General features: G+C 45.2%; 1 protein-coding gene across 2 annotated transcripts in view; it reads left to right on the top strand.

The window, feature by feature from the left end:
• The window catches only part of khdrbs3 (KH domain containing, RNA binding, signal transduction associated 3), a 79,440-nt gene that overhangs the window by 44,396 nt on the left and 15,002 nt on the right, over positions 1-20,042 (top strand). For both annotated transcript variants that reach the window (XR_003974623.1, XM_030348014.1), the window contains exons 4-7: positions 3,454-3,600; positions 5,768-5,907; positions 11,273-11,459; positions 18,282-18,364. Coding sequence is in view for 1 of the 2 variants with exons in the window: in XM_030348014.1 (XP_030203874.1) it covers positions 3,454-3,600; positions 5,768-5,907; positions 11,273-11,459; positions 18,282-18,364 (557 nt within the window). In the remaining variant the exon portion in view is untranslated. The remainder of the gene's footprint in view (positions 1-3,453; positions 3,601-5,767; positions 5,908-11,272; positions 11,460-18,281; positions 18,365-20,042) is intronic.

Genomic DNA, 20,042 nt, shown 5'->3' with positions numbered 1-20,042 from the left:
GCGGCCTGTCGGGCCTTCATCCGTCGCTGTCCCGGTGGCTGGCAGTGGCGCTCTTTGTCCCTGGTGATTTGTGGCGCCTATCATTCCGCTATCACGCAGCACATGCCTTTTGATTACAGCGATCAATAGTGTCTTGACGGCCTCCCCCTCCCCCGCTCAATCCCTCACCCCCACGGACACAAAGATCTGTCACGTCAATGTGCTGACCTACGCAAACACCCCCCCCCCCCCCCCCCCCCCCCCCCCCCCTCCCCTCCAACCCCCCTCCGGGAGGCATAAATAACCCACAAATCATAAGACAGTCGAGCGGGGTTTAGGGTCGACGGATCGCACCGCAGCCTCTTCGTATTTCCCCGCGTCGCTTTGTGATGACAAAATGAAAACAGAATTGATTTCCAAGAGTGCGCCGGTGAGCGCGTCGCTCCACTCGTCTCTAAGCTGGGTATCTTGCAGCCTTTCTGGAGGCTCCTTGCTGGTGTAAGAAGCGATCACTTATTTATTTCCCGGCTCTCCACAGCCTCTCCTCCAGAGGTCAGCCCCCTGCTCTGTTTGTGCTGCCGCTGCTCCTGCTGCTGCTTGAGATTCTGTGTGCGGGTCAGGGCAGCTCGGATCAGCGCTAAACAACGCCTCTGTTGTTGTTGTGTGTGTGTGTGTGCCTACGTGTGTGTGTGGGTGTTTGAGTCCCTGCAACCATGTTTGTTTGTATCCTGGAACAACGGAGGAGGCGGGAGATATTCCCCCTAGTTATGATCTCATACATGAGCCAAAACATGGGCCAGCCTTGTGTATTTGCTATCTCTGTGTGTCACAGGCATCTTTATCTGTGATTCTTTGTGTTGCCTGTTTTGTAGTGACGGTGGGTGTTCTCTGAGACTCTTTGGCTCTTCTCCTCGTTGTATCTGTGTGTGTGTGTGTGTGTGTGTGTGTGTGTGTGTGTGTGTGTGTGTGTGTGTGTGTGTGTGTGTGTGTGTGTGTGTGTGTGTGTGTGTGTGTGTGTCTCCGAGTCTTGAAAAGTAGGATTCAGCTCGGGGTTGTCATTGGCATGTTCTGTCAATGCAGAAGTGCAGCTCAGGGGATAATGAAGCTATCTTGGAGTATTCTTCCAACATACAGACCTTGGATTTGATCTAAAATAGAGTCATAATGTACACTCCATGTCATTGAAATGGAGGGTAGAAGCAACAAGCAGTGGATATGTAAAACAAAGATTACCCTTACATTGTATAGTTATTTTGAGGACATTCAGTTAACCTCATGGTGAAGGGGATGCTGTCCAGGGAACGGGTGCTCTAACAGAACTGGTTTCACTGTTGATTGGTCCCTTGACCAGTGTTGTTTGACACAGTTACAAGGTTAGAGGTTTCCGTTATATTCTATCCCATTCTATTCTTCTCTGTTCTTTTCCATTCTAAAAGAAAATCATTCTTTGGCTGAACACAAAAGTTGAACCAGATTTCAGATATTTTGTAGAATCCAACTTTGAAAAGGGGGAGAAACTAGGTCGGTGAGTGTGTGAATATATAGTTAATTTAGTTCTGTTGACAAATGATTCTTGTTGCAGGAGGTCCAACTGTACTGAAGGTGTGTCTGTGACGCCCTCTCTGTACAAGAGAGACACGCTTCTTCACTGCATAAAGGACCTGCTTGGTCCTGGATTTGTGCCTGTTCTAATAATGTACCCCACATCTCGTCTTATAGAATGAATTTGAATATGACTCACATATACGTGGATACAGTGGTCCACAGTGACGCTCGCAGTTTTGTGGCCCACTTTATCCAGGGCGAACATCCTTTATTCCATAAGCAGCTTAACAGAGAGAGAGAGAGAGAGTGAGAGAGAGAGAGAGAGAGAGAGAGAGAGAGAGAGAGAGAGAGAGAGAGAGAGAGAGAGAGAGAGAGAGAGAGAGAGAGAGAGAGAGAGAGAGAGAGAGAGAGAGAGAGAGAGAGAGAGAGAGAGAGAGAGAGAGAGGGACAGGGAGAAAGAGAGAGAGAGAGAGAGAGAGAGAGAGAGAGAGAGAGAGAGAGAGAGAGAGGGACAGAAACAGGATGAAGATACTTCCAATAGATAGGGGTAAGAGACAGCTGTAATCTACCGCCACAGGCTGCTTGGCTGCCATATAGGATGTCACTGGATCATTGATACTTCTTATCTGCTCTGCGCTGTGGGGCAATAGGCCCTATGGAAACAGGTTGAGCATCGCACACAACACACACACACATACACACACACACACACATATCTACACGCCTGCACGCACACCCTACCACACATACAAACGCACACAAGCCTGTGCAAGCACATCTCCTTGCACACACATGCACAAACACACACTCAGACACAAATACATAATGCAAACCAAGACATCATAAGATATGTATGTAAATGTCGTTCAAACGCTTCGGCAATAATGTTTGTCTGACTTTAATGCAAATAACGCATTTCTAGTTGGCCGTCTGTCTCCAGTATTACCCTGTTTACAAACTCCTGCGTCTGGTGAAGCTCAAAAATCCCTGACTGTCCTGTGAACAACAAGCCCCACACCACCAGACGACAAAAAATAGCAGACATACAGACGCACAAACCCACACACACACGCACGCACGCACGCGCGCACACACACAAATACACAAACACGCACACACAGATTTATGGGTGAAATTAGCATCTCATTAACATACCACAGGCACTCTTAAAAGAAGGTTATTTATAATTAGGTGACATCAGAGACACTGCCTCGCACCGGAGCCGGCGCGGGACGAGAAGGAGGGGGGGGGGGGGGGGGTTGATAGCAGCTCACCGCCATCGCGGGAAAGCCCTGGAGAAGCAGGAGGCCTGCATGGAAAAGTGTTGGGGGGGGGGGGAGAGAAAACTGGGGCGGCAAATACCTGTTGTTGCCTTTCACATAATGCCGCCCATGGCAGACATTGAGGTGTAGTTTGGGGGCTGGCTGTCCTAGTTTCTACCCATCACTACCGTTAGCCTGGCCTGGTTCTACAGGGGGGGGGGGGGGGGGGGAGAAGGGAGGTGGGGGGGGGGGCATCAGGGGGGCTGTGCGGCCGCCTGCACCCACACGGGCCTGGGAGGAGGAGGGGGCGGTGCCGCCACTGGGGATGGTCGGAGTCGTTTGAGGCCTCCGACATACATGGGAATGCGAGCTTGTCATTGCTTTACACCTCAGGATGTTTTGTGAAACTTGTCTCGCTGTCTGGCAGCGCCAGGATCTCAAACTTTCAAAGCACTATTTTTAACGTTGACTTTAAAAATGCGGCAAAAAAATCGGCTTAAAAAAAGATTATCGCATTTTTTGTTTTTGTGTGATCTTGGAAGATGTTTCTCCACTCTGACCACGCACATTGTTTCTTTCATTCCGCACACAGAGAAAAATAAAGTAGGGACTCAGAAGGAAAAATGTTTCTTCACTGAAATCTCCCACTTCCTGTCGGCCTCAACAGGAAGAGGAGCTGAGGAAGAGCGGCGAGGGGAAGTACCAGCACCTGAACGAGGACCTGCACGTGCTGATCGAGGTGTTTGCCCCGCCCGCCGAGGCCTACGCCCGGATGGGCCATGCCCTGGAGGAGATCAAGAAGTTCCTCATACCAGTACGTCTCCCACTCTCACTCTGTCTCACTCTATGCCTCTCTCACTCTCTTTCTCTATCGATATCTCTCTCTCTCTCTCTCTCGATCTGTCTCATGCTCTCTCTCTATATCTCTCTCACTCTCTGACTCTCTCTTACTCTCTCTCACTCTCTCACTCTCTGTCTCTCGCTCTCACTCTCTCTCTCATTATCTCACCCTCACTCTCTGTCTCTCTCTCTTACTCTCTCTCACTCTCTCACTCTCTGTCTCTCGCTCTCACTCTCTCTCTCATTATCTCACCCTCACTCTCTGTCTCTCTCTCATGCTCTCTCACTCTCTCTCACTCTCTGTCTCTCGCTCTCACTCTCTCAATCTCTGTCTCTCTCTTTTACAAACGCTATCTCTCTCTCTCTCTCTCTCTCTCTCTCTCTCTCTCTCTCTCTCTCTCTCTCTCTCTCTCTCTCTCTCTCTCTCTCTCTCTCTCTCTCTCTCTCTCTCTCTCTCTCTCTCTCTCTCTCTCTCTCTCTCTCTCAATCTCTCTAATGCTCTTTCTCTCTGTTTCTACCCATCACTACCGTTAGCCTGGCCTGGTTCTCCAGCTTTTGTTCCATTCTTCTAAGCCCCCTCCCTTCAAGTTTTCTTAGCTTGTTAGAGCTATTCATGTCATGACCCCCCCCCCCCCCCCCCCTACACACACATAGACCTACTCCTCAGCTTTCAAAGTGGCAAAGCACTCTACTAACATGTGGGCTTTAGGGCTCTGGAAGACAACCTGTTCCTTCCACACCCCTGGCTCTCCCCCATCTCAGCCTTAAACTTCCACGCTAAACTGCTAAGCTAGCCTGGGGGAGTCAAGACCACCATGATTTCTGTGCTGCTAAACTTCAAACTGCTAAAGCTACTCTGGCTATCGTGTTAGAGTTTGACATGAGTGCAGTTCAGCCTCTTTGGGGATGGTTGGTTGGGCAGGGTGGGGGGGGTCTGTCCTTAGGATACCATGCCACCCCATATTTACTCACATGTCGCACGATATATACGCCTTTCCATCTACATACCCCTCCATTAACCCTCTCTCTCTCTCTCTCTCTCTCTCTCTCTCTCTCTCTCTCTCTCTCTCTCTCTCTCTCTCTCTCTCTCTCTCTCTCTCTCTCTCTCTCTCTGTCTCTCCCTCTCTCTCTCTCTCTCTCTCTCTCTCTCTCTCTCTCTCTCTCTCTCTCTCTCTCTCTCTCTCTCTCTCTCTCTCTCTCTCTCTCTCTCTCTCTCTCCACAACCCGTCCTCTAACGGAGGGAGAACAATTCCCGCGATGAACCCGTGGTGAACACCGGGAGCGTTGGGTTTTTCATTCCAGACCCACTTCCATATTAATTGTGCGGTCTTTAATCCGCTGGTGAAAACAAGTGTGTGTGTGGGGTATGATGGAGCTGAGTGGGGGGTGGGCTGGGGCTGGGGCGTTCCAGGGCTCTTATCAGCGTTGGATCAGAGATTCAGCTCTCTGCCGCCTCAGAGCAGCGGTCACAGCTGTACTGTAAAGTACATTAATGAGATATTCCCAGGGCTGTAACCCTGGAGATAAAAGGGACGTAATTTAATACGGTGTAATTGAAAGCCAATCTCTCTGTCTCCCTCCCCTCTCTCTCTCTCTCTCTCTCTCTCTCTCTCTCTCTCTCTCTCTCTCTCTCTCTCTCTCTCTCTCTCTGTCTGTGTCTGTGTGCGTCTGTGTGCGTCTGTGTGCATGTGTGTGTGTGTTGCATGTGTTCCTGTATGTTTCTGTAAATTTTTTCATCGATGTGTCTTTGTGTGTGGCTGTGTCTATGTGTATATATTTATCTGTATCTGCGTATGCATGTTTTGCATGTGTGCGTGTGTGTGTCTTTGTGTTTGTGTGTGTGTGTATTCATGTGCATATGTGTGTGTCTTTGTGTGTGTGTGTGTGTGTGTGTGTGTGTGTGTTTTTGTGTGTGTGTGTATGTGTTTCTGTGTGTATGTGTCTTTGTGTGTGTTTCTGTGTGTGTGTGTCTTTGTGTGTGTTTCTGTGTGTGTGTGTGTGTGTGTGTGTGTGTGTGTGTGTGTGTGTGTGTGTGTGTGTGTGTGTGTGTGTGTGTGTGTCTTTGTGTGTGTTTCTGTGTGGTGTGTGGTGTGTGTGTGTGTGTGTGTGTGTGTGCGTGTGTGTCTGGTCTCTCTCTGCAGGACTACAACGATGAGATCCGCCAGGCCCAGCTACAGGAGCTCACGTACCTGAATGGCGGTTCTGAGGAGGCCAAGGTGCCGGAGGTCAGAGGCAAGACAGCCACGCGTGGACGAGGGACACCTGCCCCCGGACCGCCAAGGTAACCTCCCGCACGACACGTGGAGCACACACTCGGTAGCATCCAATGTTTGGATTACTTGACAGGCTTTTGAGGAAACGGATGAGGATGATAGGACTGATATGATCGCACAAAACTGCTCGACATACCGCTGGGTGTTGTGTCAGTGGCAGTGTGTTTGAGTGTGTGCTTATGTGTGAGAGCGTGTGTGTGTGTGGGTGTATATGGATCTGTGTGTTCTTGCATGTGTGTGTATTTGTGTGTGTGTTGGTGTGCATGGATCTGTGTGTTCTTGTGTGTGTGTGTGTGTACTTGTGTGTGTGTTTGTGTGTGTCAGTCAGAGTGTATTTGTGTGTGTGTGTGTGTGTGTGTGGCTGTGTGTGTGTGTGTGTGTGTGTGTGTGTGTGTGTGTGTGTGTGTGTGTGTGTGTGTGTGTGTGTGTGTGTGTGTGTGTGTGTGTGTGTGTGTGTGTGTGCGTGTGCAGTTATATATGACAGTTGGGGTCACTAAAGGACTAGTGACAGTGGTTAGAAAACCTTTGGTGTCCTTTCTGGCTTTTTCATTGGTTTTGCTCACTCTGTCCCAGAGTTGATATTGTAAATTGACTTTCTATTCTCAATTGTGGTTTCTAAAATTAAACAGACCCTAATGTGCTCCAAATTTAATTTGGGCTATCTGGCAGCACTCAAATACCCATTTTCTTTTGTGCGTGTTTGTGTCAATACAATATGAATAGGGCCATTTTTACAGATTATATTTTTATCATTTAATAATGTGCGGTCAGTGAGGACAGTCACAATGGTCACAAACAGTAGTGCTGGAGAGTTTAATTTGCCTAAAAGCATTTCAATTAAAATGATCCAAATGGTTTGCCACTGCGCTCCTCTCCCAGTGAGCCGGTGCCCAGCCCAGCCCCTCTCTCAGGGACTTCGGAGAGGAAAGGACCAGAACAGCAACCAGACGTAGAGTTGTGTAATTCTTTTTCGAAAAGCAGGGCATTTATGTTACAAATAAGGTCACCAAGTAATAGTGATGTTCAGGGCTATGAGACAGAATAAAGTCGATAGTTCTGTAAGATTAGGGGTGGGCGATATGGCAAAATATCTGTTAATTTTTTTTTCAGACAGAAACATGGTCCACAGTCACTTTTCTTCTTCATGTTTTGCAAGTTACTTAACAGTACAAATTAACTAATTTCCATATCAAAATAAATAAATACTTCTTATATTTCGCAGACTAAAACCTGACGGATGACAATGCCACTTTCAACAATAATTTGCATAATGGCTAATGGGCCTACATCCATTGCAATAAGCTTAGGCTATTAACCCAGGGTAAGATAAACAAATAATAATAATTATTACAATATATGTTGGATCTAATGAGAGATCAACAACCCAAGACTTTGATGGGGGAAAGCTATGCCACAGTGTTTAATCTATATTCAGGCTCAGTAATAAGTGATCTGGAGTGGGAAACAAATTGGACAATCAGCAGTCCAAGTCCAGCAGTGTCAACTAAAAACTGAAAGGCTGAATGGATTGCGGTAAAGCAGGGCTTAAAGAAAGGCAACAGGCGGTCTCCTTCCAACAGTAAACACTGCTTAACCCAGCGTTACTGTTGGGCGCTGGGTCTGCCTCTCGGTCCCCTCTTACCATTGCCTTATGTGGTCTTTGTAAGCTTTAAGGACATGAGCGTACTATAGGCAGGAATTATGCACAAGCTCGCTGAAAAAGTTTCTCTCCCTCGGTACTTGGTAGTGTTTTCACTGTTCTGCTAAATAAAATGGTGCTGTTCTTTTCTGTCGTAAACCGAACCGCATCATTCACATGTATTTTAAATGTATCATCAGTCACAGGCTTCCATGTTCTCTTTATCGATGCAGGTATTCTTATGATTGGATGAGAATACCTTGCATAGTCCAGCAGATCGCTCTGAGTCTCTGACAGCTGTGGGAAACACTGGTTTCAAAATATAACCTCTGCAACAATAAAGTGTAAGTGAACCCACAATCTTAATTCGAAAACTAAAAAGCTACAAGTGTGTATTGGCTGAGAGTTCTAGGAAGCAGGGGGCTTGTTATCATCATGATAATTACCACGGCAACTCTGTGATGCATTTTTTGTTTTTCATCGTTGTGTAACAGCGTTATAATGAGCGATTTTGCATATGTAATGCACCTCACACTGCAGCGTTATACTTTCGGTGTCCGGGAAGCCTACCCCTTATTGAAGGCAATAACTCCTGGATGAATCAATCATAAAACTGTCACTGGGGGAATCGATAGCACGATACCTACGATCTCTCTGTAAAGGCAGAACATTGTAGATCGTGCAGACATTAGAATCGTTCACAATCTAAAGTCGACATACCGCACAGCCCTCTTTGAGATACATCTTAATTAGCAATTAGCTTGTCCAATTTTGAATATGATAAGGCAAAAAGTCCCTGTCGGCGACTAGGTGGAAAAAGTGCAGTACTCTATGGGAAGGACATGTTCATTAGCTTCTAGGACAGGACTGGTTTCATTATGTAGATCTGAATACTGCTTGCCCCATAGCCTATGTTTGCACTTTGATTCGAGTAAATTATTGACTGCATGCTGAAGGCATACTTAGATTTGTGTGGAAGCTGAAATACAGTGAGGACTCTTAATTATCACAGATATATTTTGCATATATTTTATAAACACATGAAGATTTGATTTAAAAGAGGGCCAAGTGTACCCATTTGACAAGTGAGTTCATCATAAGAGAGATAAAGAGTGACAACAAAAAGGGACAGAGAGAGATAAAGAGATAGAGAGGGAGAGATTGTATTAATCATTGATATTTCACTTAATTATTAATCTTTATTTTCCCTTTATTTCCTTTTCAAATAGATTTGGCTTTGTAAATGTTTATTTTCCATGAGAGAGAGAGAGAGCGAGAGAGAGAGAGAGAGAGAGAGAGAGAGAGAGAGAGAGAGAGAGAGAGAGAGAGAGAGAGAGAGAGAGAGAGAGAGAGAGAGAGAGAGAGAGAGAGAGAGAGAGAGAGAGAGAGAGAGAGAGAGAGAGGGGGGGAGATTTAGGGGGGACAGAGATTAAGCGGGGAGAGAGGAGAGCATACTCCAAACTAAAGTGGTCTGCACTAAGCTGGATGGATGTGGAGCGGGCCGTCTGATCTGTGGCCCCCGTCTTTGACAATATCTGCTGTCTGTATACACTCCCTGTGACTGGAGGTGCCTCTGTGATCAGTCCACGACAGAGAGAGGGAGCTGTCTTGTCAGGAGGGTGTCTGTGTGATTGGGGAGAGCAACGCACAAGTGTGTGTGTGTGTGTGTGTGTCGAGTCAACTACTTGACGCTTGCCAGCTGGCACCCACTGTGTTGATCAATGTCAAGTGTAAAGAGAGACTTGAAGCATTCAGGGAAGCAATCAGGCATATATATATACATATATTATTATTTTTGGTTATATTATAGCACAGTAGAGAATGAGCAACAGCCTAAACGTATTTTATTTATGGAAGTGCCTGTGAATTCACCCAGAACATTTGAGAATGTGCCGCTGACAAGCTATTTGTCAAAAAGGCATTATGGGTGACATTCAATAGCTTAGGAACAAAGAACAACAGGACAGCTTCAATGGGGCAATTTTATTTGAGTGATCTAGACTGTTGCTGCTCTTGTTAAATGGGCACAATTGGCCAATTGAGATTGTTCTAAACGTATCATTGTTTTGCATTGACCTCAATCTTGAGTGTTACATATGTTCCATGTGCCCGATAAAAAATGATGAATAAACACGATAATGGTCGCAAAAACTACAATAGCTAAACATTCATTGGTCACCGCGGTGTGTTTGTTCTGCGCCTTGTCGCAGAGTGATGTCTCTCTGAAGAGGGGAACGCTCCTCTTATCAAAGCCCTAGTATGCAGCAGCAGCAGCAGCAGCAGCAGCAGCAGCAGCAGCAGAGGGCCCTGTGAGAAAGGGGGGTTCCTTTTACTTCCCTTGTCATTGAACCGCTGTAACTCCAGTCCTACAACTGCACGAGGAGCAGAGACCTACAGGCCGCAAGAGTACATTGTGTGGGAGACTTAAGCACATTTGTGTGTCAATACTGACGAGATGAATTAACGGTACATTTGTCATCATTTTGTTACTGGGAGGGGAGCAACCTAAATGGACATCCATCATGTCTGATCTAACAAAGACTTTGCAATTATAGTTTTTATCACATTCTTTTATTAGTATTTATAAACGGTGATAGCGGTTAGCAGTTGGTTTGTGTGCAGCATCTCTGTGGGCTGCCCATGTGTCCGGCCACACTCAACCCCAGCTAGTAAAAATAACTCCTAATAAAACGGTTGAATGGCCTGATGAAGTGTCCGCAATAAGGATGTATTAAACACCAATTTTGTTTAATGAACGTTCACGTGGCAGAGATGTTAACAATGTTGAAACAGGAAAGGCGGCAATAACCTTGTCTAGTGAAATTGCTGAGGTGTCGATGCGTTTGTTTGCGCTAGAATGTCCTGTCAGCATGTCTTAGCCACGGACCTCTGTTAACATGTTAACAGGAAGCATGTCACGTAGATGAAAAATCAACCATCCAAGATCATAGGTGAGTTATTCTGTTAGAAATTCTCTCCAATAAAAAAATACGCACAACAAAAAGTCAAACCCACCAATATTTTTTGCATTTATCACAGAAAGTTACCTGGGAATGTAACACGAGGCCTCAGCCACGTTTATTGTGTGATGTGGGTATCCAGTCGTCTTTCATCTGAAAATACCACCTTGCTATTTGTTCCCCCATCCCCATCTTATTTGTCGTCTCCTTCTGCTTCTTCCTCTTCCTCTGCTCATAATCCTTCTTCTTCTTCTTCTTCTTCTTCTTCTTCTTCTTCTTCTTCTTCTTCTTCTTCTTCTTCTTCTTCTTCTTCTTCTTCTTCTTCTTCTTCTTCTTCTCATATTCCTCATCCTCCTTCTTCTTCTTCCTCTTCTTCTCATATTCCTCATCATCCTCCTTCTTCTTCTTCTTCCTCTTCTTCTCATATTTCTCATCCTCCTTCTTCTTCTTCCTCTTCTTCTCATATTCCTCATCCTCCTTCTTCTTCTTCCTCTTCTTCTCATATTCCTCATCCTCCTTCTTCTTCTTCTTCTTCTTCTTCTTCTTCCTCTTCTTCTCATATTCCTCCTCCTCCTCCTTCTTCTGCTTGTTCTTGTTCTTGTTCTTCTTCATCTTCTTCCTCTTCCTCTTCTTCATCTTCTTCTCATAATCCTCCTCCTCCTTCTTCTTCTTCCTCATCTTCTTCTTCCTCTTCACCCTCCTCCTCTTCTTCATCTTCTTCTCATAATCTCCCTCCTCCTTCTCCTTCTTCTTCTTCTCCTACTTCCTCTGCAGGAGTAGAGGTGGAGTGCCCCCCCTGCATGCGGCGGTACCCCGCGGAGCCGTGCCCCGAGGTGCTCTTCCGACCCGGTTACCTTCTTCCCGAGGAAGGGGCGTGCCGGCGCAGAGAGCGCGAGGCGCACCCCCACCGGCAGGATACCGACCGGCACCTCCCATAGTCCAGGAAACCTACGGCGAATATGTGAGTAGAGGCAGTAGGAGGGTGTAAAATATACAAACCTCCATAGCGTCGCTTCACTTGCTTGTGGACACACCACACTGATGTGTTTGCCTGCGAGACATTTTCTTATAAAATGTAGTTAAAGAGATAAATAAATGAAGCCCTATGGACAGCACCCCGTGTGGTCAAACAAGGGTCATTGCAAGTCCCATGTTTCTGATTGGATCTTTATGGCCGTCCCAGAAGTCTATGTTTTAGTTATTATGTTGTTGTAACGTTTTTCCAATAGCACACATTTTATTTTTTTATTCTAGAAAAACATTGGATTTGTTCCTCCAACTCAATATGTTTTGACATTGTAGTTCACCTGCAGAACGTCCAAAAAAAAAAACCACAGCTATATTAAGGTTGAAAAATCAGAAGGGTGGTGCATTTGCCAAGACCGGGCTGCCACAGTGGAGTCTGTCAGAGTGAGTTCCCCTGGCAGGGTTACTGGCATCGTCCTAGCATATTTAGCAGGTAGCGGGTGAGAAGAGGTGGGCCAGCATTGGAAAATTGCCCCGGCGGCCCGCACCTAACGCCATCTGACAGGTTTATTCAAAAGGTTGGCAAATCCAAATGCGTAGAGGTCATATAAAATGACTCCAGGACCAGCTGTTTCCCATCCTTGTCACCATTGTAAACTGCACCCAGCTCCCTCCCCCCACAACACCTGCCCTGGTGTATCCGCGTGACACAAAGAGGAGACCCCTAGCATCTGCCAGATGATAAATCTATTCACACATCGCAGTGAATTAGGCGCCGAAAGAGCAGCTCGTGCTGTTGTCTCAATGCCCCCGCTCTCCATGACGAGTGTTCCCCGTCAGGTATTTACAAATAGGCCCTCTTGTCTTCATCAGCGAAGCGTTTTTTGCACTCATGCTTTTTGCCTCCACACCATCTCACCATTTAGCCCCCAGCTGGTCGCATTGTTCTCTCTGAGCGTGTTCTCTGCTTGGTCTCTGCTTGGTCTCTGGTTGTTCTCTGGTTGGCCCCTGGTTGTTCTCTGGTCGGCCCCTGGTTGGTCTCTGGTTGGTCTCTGGTTGGCCCCTGGTTGTTCTCTGGTTGGTCTCTGGTTGGACTTTGGTTGGTCTCTGTCTGGTTGGTCTCTGGTTGGTCTCTTGTTTGTCTCTGGTTGGTCTCTGTCTGGTTGGTCTCTGGTTGGCCCCTGGTTGGTCTCTGTCTGGTTGGTCTCTGGTTGGTCTCTGGTTGGCCCCTGGTTGTTCTCTGGTTGGTCTCTGGTTGGACTTTGGTTGGTCTCTGTCTGGTTGGTCTCTGGTTGGTCTCTTGTTTGTCTCTGGTTGGTCTCTGTCTGGTTGGTCTCTGGTTGGCCCCTGGTTGGTCTCTGTCTGGTTGGTCTCTGTTTGGTCTCTGTCTGGTTGGTCTCTGGTTGGTCTCTGGTTGGCCCCTGGTTGGTCTCTGGTTGGTCTCTGGTTGGACTTTGGTTGGTCTCTGTCTGGTTGGTCTCTGGTTGGTCTCTTGTTTGTCTCTGTCTGGTTGGTCTCTGTCTGGTTGGTCTCTGGTTGGTCTCTGTCTGGTTGGTCTCTGGTTGGTCTCTGGTTGGTCTCTGTCTGGTTGGTCTCTGGTTGGTCTCTGGTTGGTCTCTGTCTGGTTGGTCTCTGGTTGGTCTCTGGTTGGTCTCTGTCTGGTTGGTCTCTGGTTGGTCTCTTTCTGGTTGGTCTTTGTCTGGTTAGCCTCTGTTTGGTTGGTCTCTTCCGGGTAGGTTTCTTTCTGGCTGGTCTCTGGTTGGTTTCTAGTTAGTCTCTGGCTGGTCTCAGTCTGGCTGGTCTCTGGTTGGTTTCTGGTTGGTCTCTGGTTGGTCTCTGGCTGATCTCTGTCTTGCTCGTCTTTGTCTGGTGAGTCTCTGGCTGGTCTCTGCCTCTCTGGCCTCTTCCTGGCTGGGATATCAGTTGTGCTTGGCTCCTGTTTCAGCACAGTATCTCTATTGAGCATCAGTTTAGATTTGAGATGGGGGCTATTTTATGCTGTTTCCATCCATGTGTTTCAATGTCTGAAATACAGGGGTATCTCGAGCTGACGGCTAGAATCTCACTAATCCAGTCCTATCAAATCTATTCTTCCCAGTGTCATCATCAGTATTAAATTATACTGAGTCTAATTGTTGCCAAACAAAATCACATAAATGTTATTATTCACTGGTTCAGTCTGGGCACGGCCCATTCAGACCTGAATAAGCACTATGATGCATTAAGCAGACAAATCAAATTTCCTGTCATTCGTTAGGGGCATTAAGGGCTCTTTAAAACCTGTACTCAATCTAATTGGAGAGGAGTTAGTTTAATCTTGTGATCCTTGTCTAAGACTCTGTATTATTTTCCAATGATGACGCAGAGGAGGACGTTTTAACAATAAGACTTGTTTGCTTGAACCAAATACATATTATAGAGTGATTGAGGGAGGCTGGTTGAAATGGTTGCGTGTGTCATAGCTCATGGAAGAGCGTACATCTGCATGAATCTATTTCAGTGGTGGTGGGGGCATCCCTTTGGCTAAGAGCGAGTGTCTGGTGTGCTCCATACATGTAGGAGTGTATTATACTCAGCGTGTGAGTAATCCTGGTTAAGTATTGTGTGTTTGATAACCTTGTGGCTGACCTCTGCAGTAAGTGGCTGACAGCCGCAGTCACCCAAGGGCAGCCCCCATTCACACACACCAGTCGATTCCAGGCTGACGTCAAGAGCCAGGAATAGTCCATTGAGCTGAAGGGTGCTTCTTTTTCTCGTGTGGCAATTGAAAGTCTTCATTTCATTGTCATCCTTGGAGCTGATGAGGCTAAATATAGCGGGGAATATTCTTCACTAAAAAGATAACTGCAGTCAAACTGAAAGCCACACTCAAATGCTTTGTTGGCATCCACTGTAATCCTAATATTGCTCTGGGTGTTTACCTACCTGCCACCCAAGTAAGTACCTGTGTGCTTAAAATGTTCTCAAATATAAGGATGTAAAAAGACCTACTGAGGCTTATTGAGGTTTCTTATTGAATTGGAAATGTTTTCACAATCAGGCGGGAAATTGTAACTAGTTGTAACTAAGAAAGACATTATTTTACTCATTATGATTACATTATCATGTCATTATTCATTATTAATATGGATCATAGATAATTATCATTGTAAAGGGGTGTCAAAGTTCACCTATACATTGTGGTGGAAAGTTTTACTCAGATAAGGGCTAATAGCTTATAGTATTCTATCAGGGATAGATTATATATATATATATATATGTTATATTACAGCATAGATATATCTATGCTTCCATAACACAATGTTGACTCTGTCAAGATGTCTAATACAAACAGCTTCTCTGAGTGGCCTGTACATATGGCCTATGAACATGTTGCTGTTCAGAGGGCAGCCTGGAGGCCTCCCATTCAGGCCTAATGCAAGCCCAAGTTCTGCATTTCGAGCTGTGTTTGTCGCCTGGGTTGAATGGGATTAAATTAAAAAATGACGTTAACACAACGCTGATTGGTCAGACAGTCAGAGGACAGCGGGACAGACAGACTTGTTGTGAAATCCCCCTCATAGCTATTGTCCCTCACATACGTAGCCACACACGTGATGACCAATCAATTGACCGGATGATGGATGGACGTACATCCATCCAGACGGACCGACAGACAAGCTTTCTGTTCAATCTGTCTCGGGCCTTTTGTCCTTGACAAACACAGTGTGACGCGCACACTGACAACACGAAGGGTCTGCATGTAAACACGCAGACGCACGCGGCTCGGGACCCGTGGTGCTCTCATGGCGCCGGCCAGGCCCCTCCGCATCCCTATCGGTTACCACGGTGATGTCGAGCACGGCCCAGCGGCTCTGATAGTGCTGTTGGAACATGCAGCGCCAGCCACTCTCTAAGTCCTCTGTGGCCCGTGAGGGCAGCCCTTATCTTTTAACAACACGCCTCTCAGCCTTCCACTGGCATACAAATGAAAGACTCACTTAGGGGGAGAGGGGTGCACTGTCTCTGTCGTCTAGCTCTCCCCCTCTCTCTCTCTCTCTCTCTCTCTCTCTCTCTCTCTCTCTCTCTCTCTCTCTCTCTCTCTCTCTCTCTCTCTCTATTTCACTATCTCCATGTTGCTCTGTGTTGTCCCTTTTTGTTGTCACTCCATTCCAATTCTTTCGGCTGACACCAGCTTTCTCGGCCCATCTCTCTCTCTTCCTATTCTGTCCCTTTTTTCTTTTTTATTCTCTCTCTCTCTCACTCTCTCTCTTCTGTCCTTTTTGTTTTCTGTTTTTCTCTCATTCCCCTCTCTTCGTTCCTCTCTGTGCCTCTGCTCTCAATCAGTCCTCCAGCATCACACAAATCCTGTTTAGACAAGTTTATGTCTGTAAATTATCGTTAGGCACTGCCGACATTTTTCCGGGGATTATTTAACCATTAAAAATACATCAATATAACAATTGCTACTATGTTATGAATGCTTTTATTTTGTAAGTATAGCGTGCAATAGTGCATTGTTTCTATACTGCCCCATACTGTATTGTAAACCGTCATACCATAATAACATTCTTGCTAGATCTTTATGCTGCTTCAATTAGAATCTTTATAAATCATTTCATAAAAATGTTTCACCGATGTTTTAATGTTTGTTTTTATCTTCAATAATTTTGTTCCGGGATTTGTCATCCTTGAAAGTTTTTAGAAAGCTTTTGACTTTGTTTAACATAGATATTCACAAGACATGTGTTGGACTTGAAGCTCAATTCTGGCAGCAACAGAGCAGTTTCAATAACAATGCCTGCATCCCAGCCGTGTTTAATACTTGTTAAACAGAAACTTGTTGGAATTTTCAACCTGGACTCTATTTGCCCATCGTTTGGTGTTCAAGGGACAGATGTGGACAACACTATTTGAAATTGGTAGAATATTTAGCCAGAATGCTGCAGCCATAATCTGCCAAATGGGCTGCAATGTAATCCTTTAGGGCAATAGCGCCCCTTGAATGTATGTCCTCTAAAAGTGATTGTTCTTGCCACTAGCCAGCTCAGATTATACTCTAACATTATGGAAAGGATCCCTACAGAGAAATAGATTTTTCTTTTCACCTTTTCGCTTGATCCAGTTCTGTGTCAAAACAAGTCTCACTCAAAGAGAATTCTGAAATCTGCAGGTTGAGCGAGTCTTGGTTAGATACAATAACAAACAGAAACAGCAATGTTACGTTCACCGTACAACGCATCGCTGTCCCTTGAACTGAAGCTATTTAGATAAACTGGTTCTAAGATAGTAACTGATCATCATTATATTTACATTTAAATTGATATTAATATTCTGTTCCTTTAGCAGACGCTCCTACCTAAAGCAACTGTTAACAATCCAATCATACCATCAAAATTGGAGTAAGAATTGCATTTGTGTGGCAAGAATTAACAACCTCAAATGGCCCGACTACCGAGCAGCTCAAAGTATCTGAGTACTGCTCTAAAGCAGTACTTATACACTCATACTGATCATGGCTCAGACCATCAGATGAACCTCAATTGAATAATCCCTCTGTGATCACACATTTGTTTCAATATTTCCCATGTAAAAATCCTTGATCCATGGCACACTTTGAAACAGTGCACAGCTTCCTAGACCTTTTCAGTTTATTAATATTGCCATAAATATTCAATGAAGTTAATTTGATTCGTCTATCAAATCAGTCATCGGGCTATAACATGAAGTCATAAATATGCATCAGAAAAATGGGAGGTAGTCATGAATATTAATTGCTAAGTTCACACGTGTTCGATTTTGGACATGAACACGCATGTCTAAATACAAACCAACAGCCAAAAATGTTCCCAAGGCAAACGAACTGGACAACATTTCCTTTAGGGATGTGGGCCAACTGGTGGGACACTGTTACCAAAATTAAGTCAACATAAAGTGCTGTGACGTCTGTAAGCTATTTCAATAGTTTTCCAAACCATGAATACAACCAGGACACTTATGAAGCCTAAAATAGCCGCCTGACTGAAGGAGTGAATGAATGCAAGTTTTAAAAGGTTGAGCCCTCACATTTTTACAAGCATGAAAATGTCAAATTTATTTACACTGGTTTTCAATCAAAGTAAAAAAATATTAACAAACCAATACATCCTATATGAGAACTCTCAAACACCAAAAGAGGAAAAAACACCAAATCCTAAACAGTCCATAGAAACAACAAGAGGCTTTTAAGATGACGCTTTGATGAACTTCACATAGTTCTAACACATGCTGTTGGTTTTTCAAGAGGATTATAGATAAAAGGCCAAACTCCAATACTGCCACTTGGCAAATACGGGTTTCCAATCAAGCATTAGAGCCTTAATAATAACACGGCTGTGATGAGTATTTTCTTCTGCTGTTCAAACGTACAGAAATTCATTCTGAGCGTGCAAATCGGGGCCAGATGGAATTAGCCGAGGAGCGTGCGGGGGGATGAGCGATGTGTCGCGAGGGGTCTGCGTCTTTTGTGGAACATAAGTCCCATTTATCCCAAATGAGGACGAGTGTGCCACTGTTTCCCTTTGATGTAGCTCTAGGCAGGGGCGGGGTGGGGGGGGGGGGGGGGCAGCATAGGGCGAGGATGAAGATAGCTGGCGCGCAAACAGATGTTGCGGGCCTCCCCCTCCTTTCGCGGCGGCGATGAAAGCGTCAGCCTTTCGCATCACTCCGTCCTCCGCATCGACCGGGCCGTAGCGAGCCCTTTTGACGTAGAGGGGCTGCTGTTGGTCTCGGCTGTTTCTGATTGGCTGTCGTGAAATGAGTCGCTGACCGGGGCTGTGTTTCTTCCCTTCTCCTTTAGGAATACGACGACGGCTACGGAACGGCTTACGATGACCAGGGCTATGAATCCTACGACAACAACTACAGTAATCAAGGACAGAAGTGAGTGGAGCGGGAGCGCCACAGCCCGTCTGGGCTAATTGCCTGCCATTAGTTGCACGCCATTCGAGCCGAAGGAAACCATGTTCGTGTAGCCTTTCTAATTGTTTTAATAGAGCATGAGTGAGTCGTCGTAGAGGGAAAAAAAAAAATCCTATATCTATAATTATTTTTTTTACCAGGAATTTAAGAATATGAGGATACCACTAATAAAGAGAATTTAGTAAATCAATCAGGATTTATTTGAGAATTTAATTTAAATAAAGAATAGGCACCACGTTTAACCAGGAATACACTTCAAAAGTTTGCAAGAGATCTTTCCGGAGGGGTTGTATAAATAGCATAGACATAGCAACAAAACATTCAAGTGTAGATTAATCACAATGAATCAAAATTAAAATCCAGTTTCATCATTCGAAACCCTCCCTCTCCTGTTTCATGCATTGGAATTCCAAAACACGTCAGAAAAATGAATACATTTGGTTCAAATTGTAGTATATGGCTCCGTTTAGGAAGGATGGTATATTGATTTTGGTTCACGTATAAAGAGCTATCGCCTTGCTCATGTCAAAGAAGACTGGGCTGTGCTCGGGTTGTCTTGTGTATCATCTAGTGTACATTCCTATTCCTCCCACGCCTTGTTTTGACTCCTATTTTTGCCCGGCTGAACAACGGAGCAATGATTGTTATACTTAAGATGTCAAACATGGAATAGCATTAGAGACACATGCAAAATCACACACATACACGCACACACACCCACATGCAAAGACGCACACACACACACACACACACATGAAAGAGCACAGATTATTCTGTCTTTTGACTTTTGTGATCAAGATGGTCGATGTTTTCTTTGATGGCCGATGGTAATATCTGTCACGCTGCTCTGGTTTGTTCCTCATGCATTCTCATCTTTTAGATACTCTTTGGCTTCTCACCCTCCCTTCCTCTCTCTCTCTCTCTCTCTCTCTCTCTCTCTCTCTCTCTCTCTCTCTCTCTCTCTCTCTCTCTCTATATATATATATATATATATATATATATATATATATATATATATATATGTATCCATGCTCTGTGTCTTATAATCTCTCCCACCAGACTCTGAGGTCTATGACTTGAGTTGCGATGTTTAGCTGGTTGAAAGATGACAGTGGTGCTGGTGGAGATGGTGGAGGAGGTGGTGGAGGTGGTGGTGGTGGTGGTGGTGGTGGTGGGGGACCTGGCCCAGGGTATCCACGGCTATTTGTTTTAAAAGCAGTCTGGTGAATAATCGTGAAGCTCGGGGAGGAAGAAAAATGGAGTCTGTCATGGAAAAGCTGGAGGCTAGGAAGACACAAAGAGATTATTCGTATCTGTTATCTGGCCGGGGACCAGGGAACTAATGGGGGGCAGACATCAGAGTCCCAGCCCCCCGAGACCACTGGTTCACTGTTTTCTCTCTTATGTCTCACATTATAGAGCTCAAATATGCATATTGTTATTATAGCTATGATTACAATTATAATTTGGTTGTTGTCAGGACTTTTTAAATTACATTTTACACACATATTACACATGTTTGTTTTGTATTATTAGTTATTTTGCATATTTTAAATATTTAAATGTTAAAAAAAATTGGGATGGGGAAACAACAATAAATCACAATTGATAACATTATTTCATTAAGTCATGGCTTGGG

The sequence above is a fragment of the Gadus morhua genome, chromosome 22 (assembly GCF_902167405.1).
Source record: "Gadus morhua chromosome 22, gadMor3.0, whole genome shotgun sequence".
Taxonomy (NCBI): Eukaryota; Metazoa; Chordata; class Actinopteri; order Gadiformes; family Gadidae; genus Gadus; species Gadus morhua.
The sequence above is the reverse complement of the archived record's forward strand: the minus strand, read 5'-3'. Positions and strand labels throughout refer to the sequence as shown.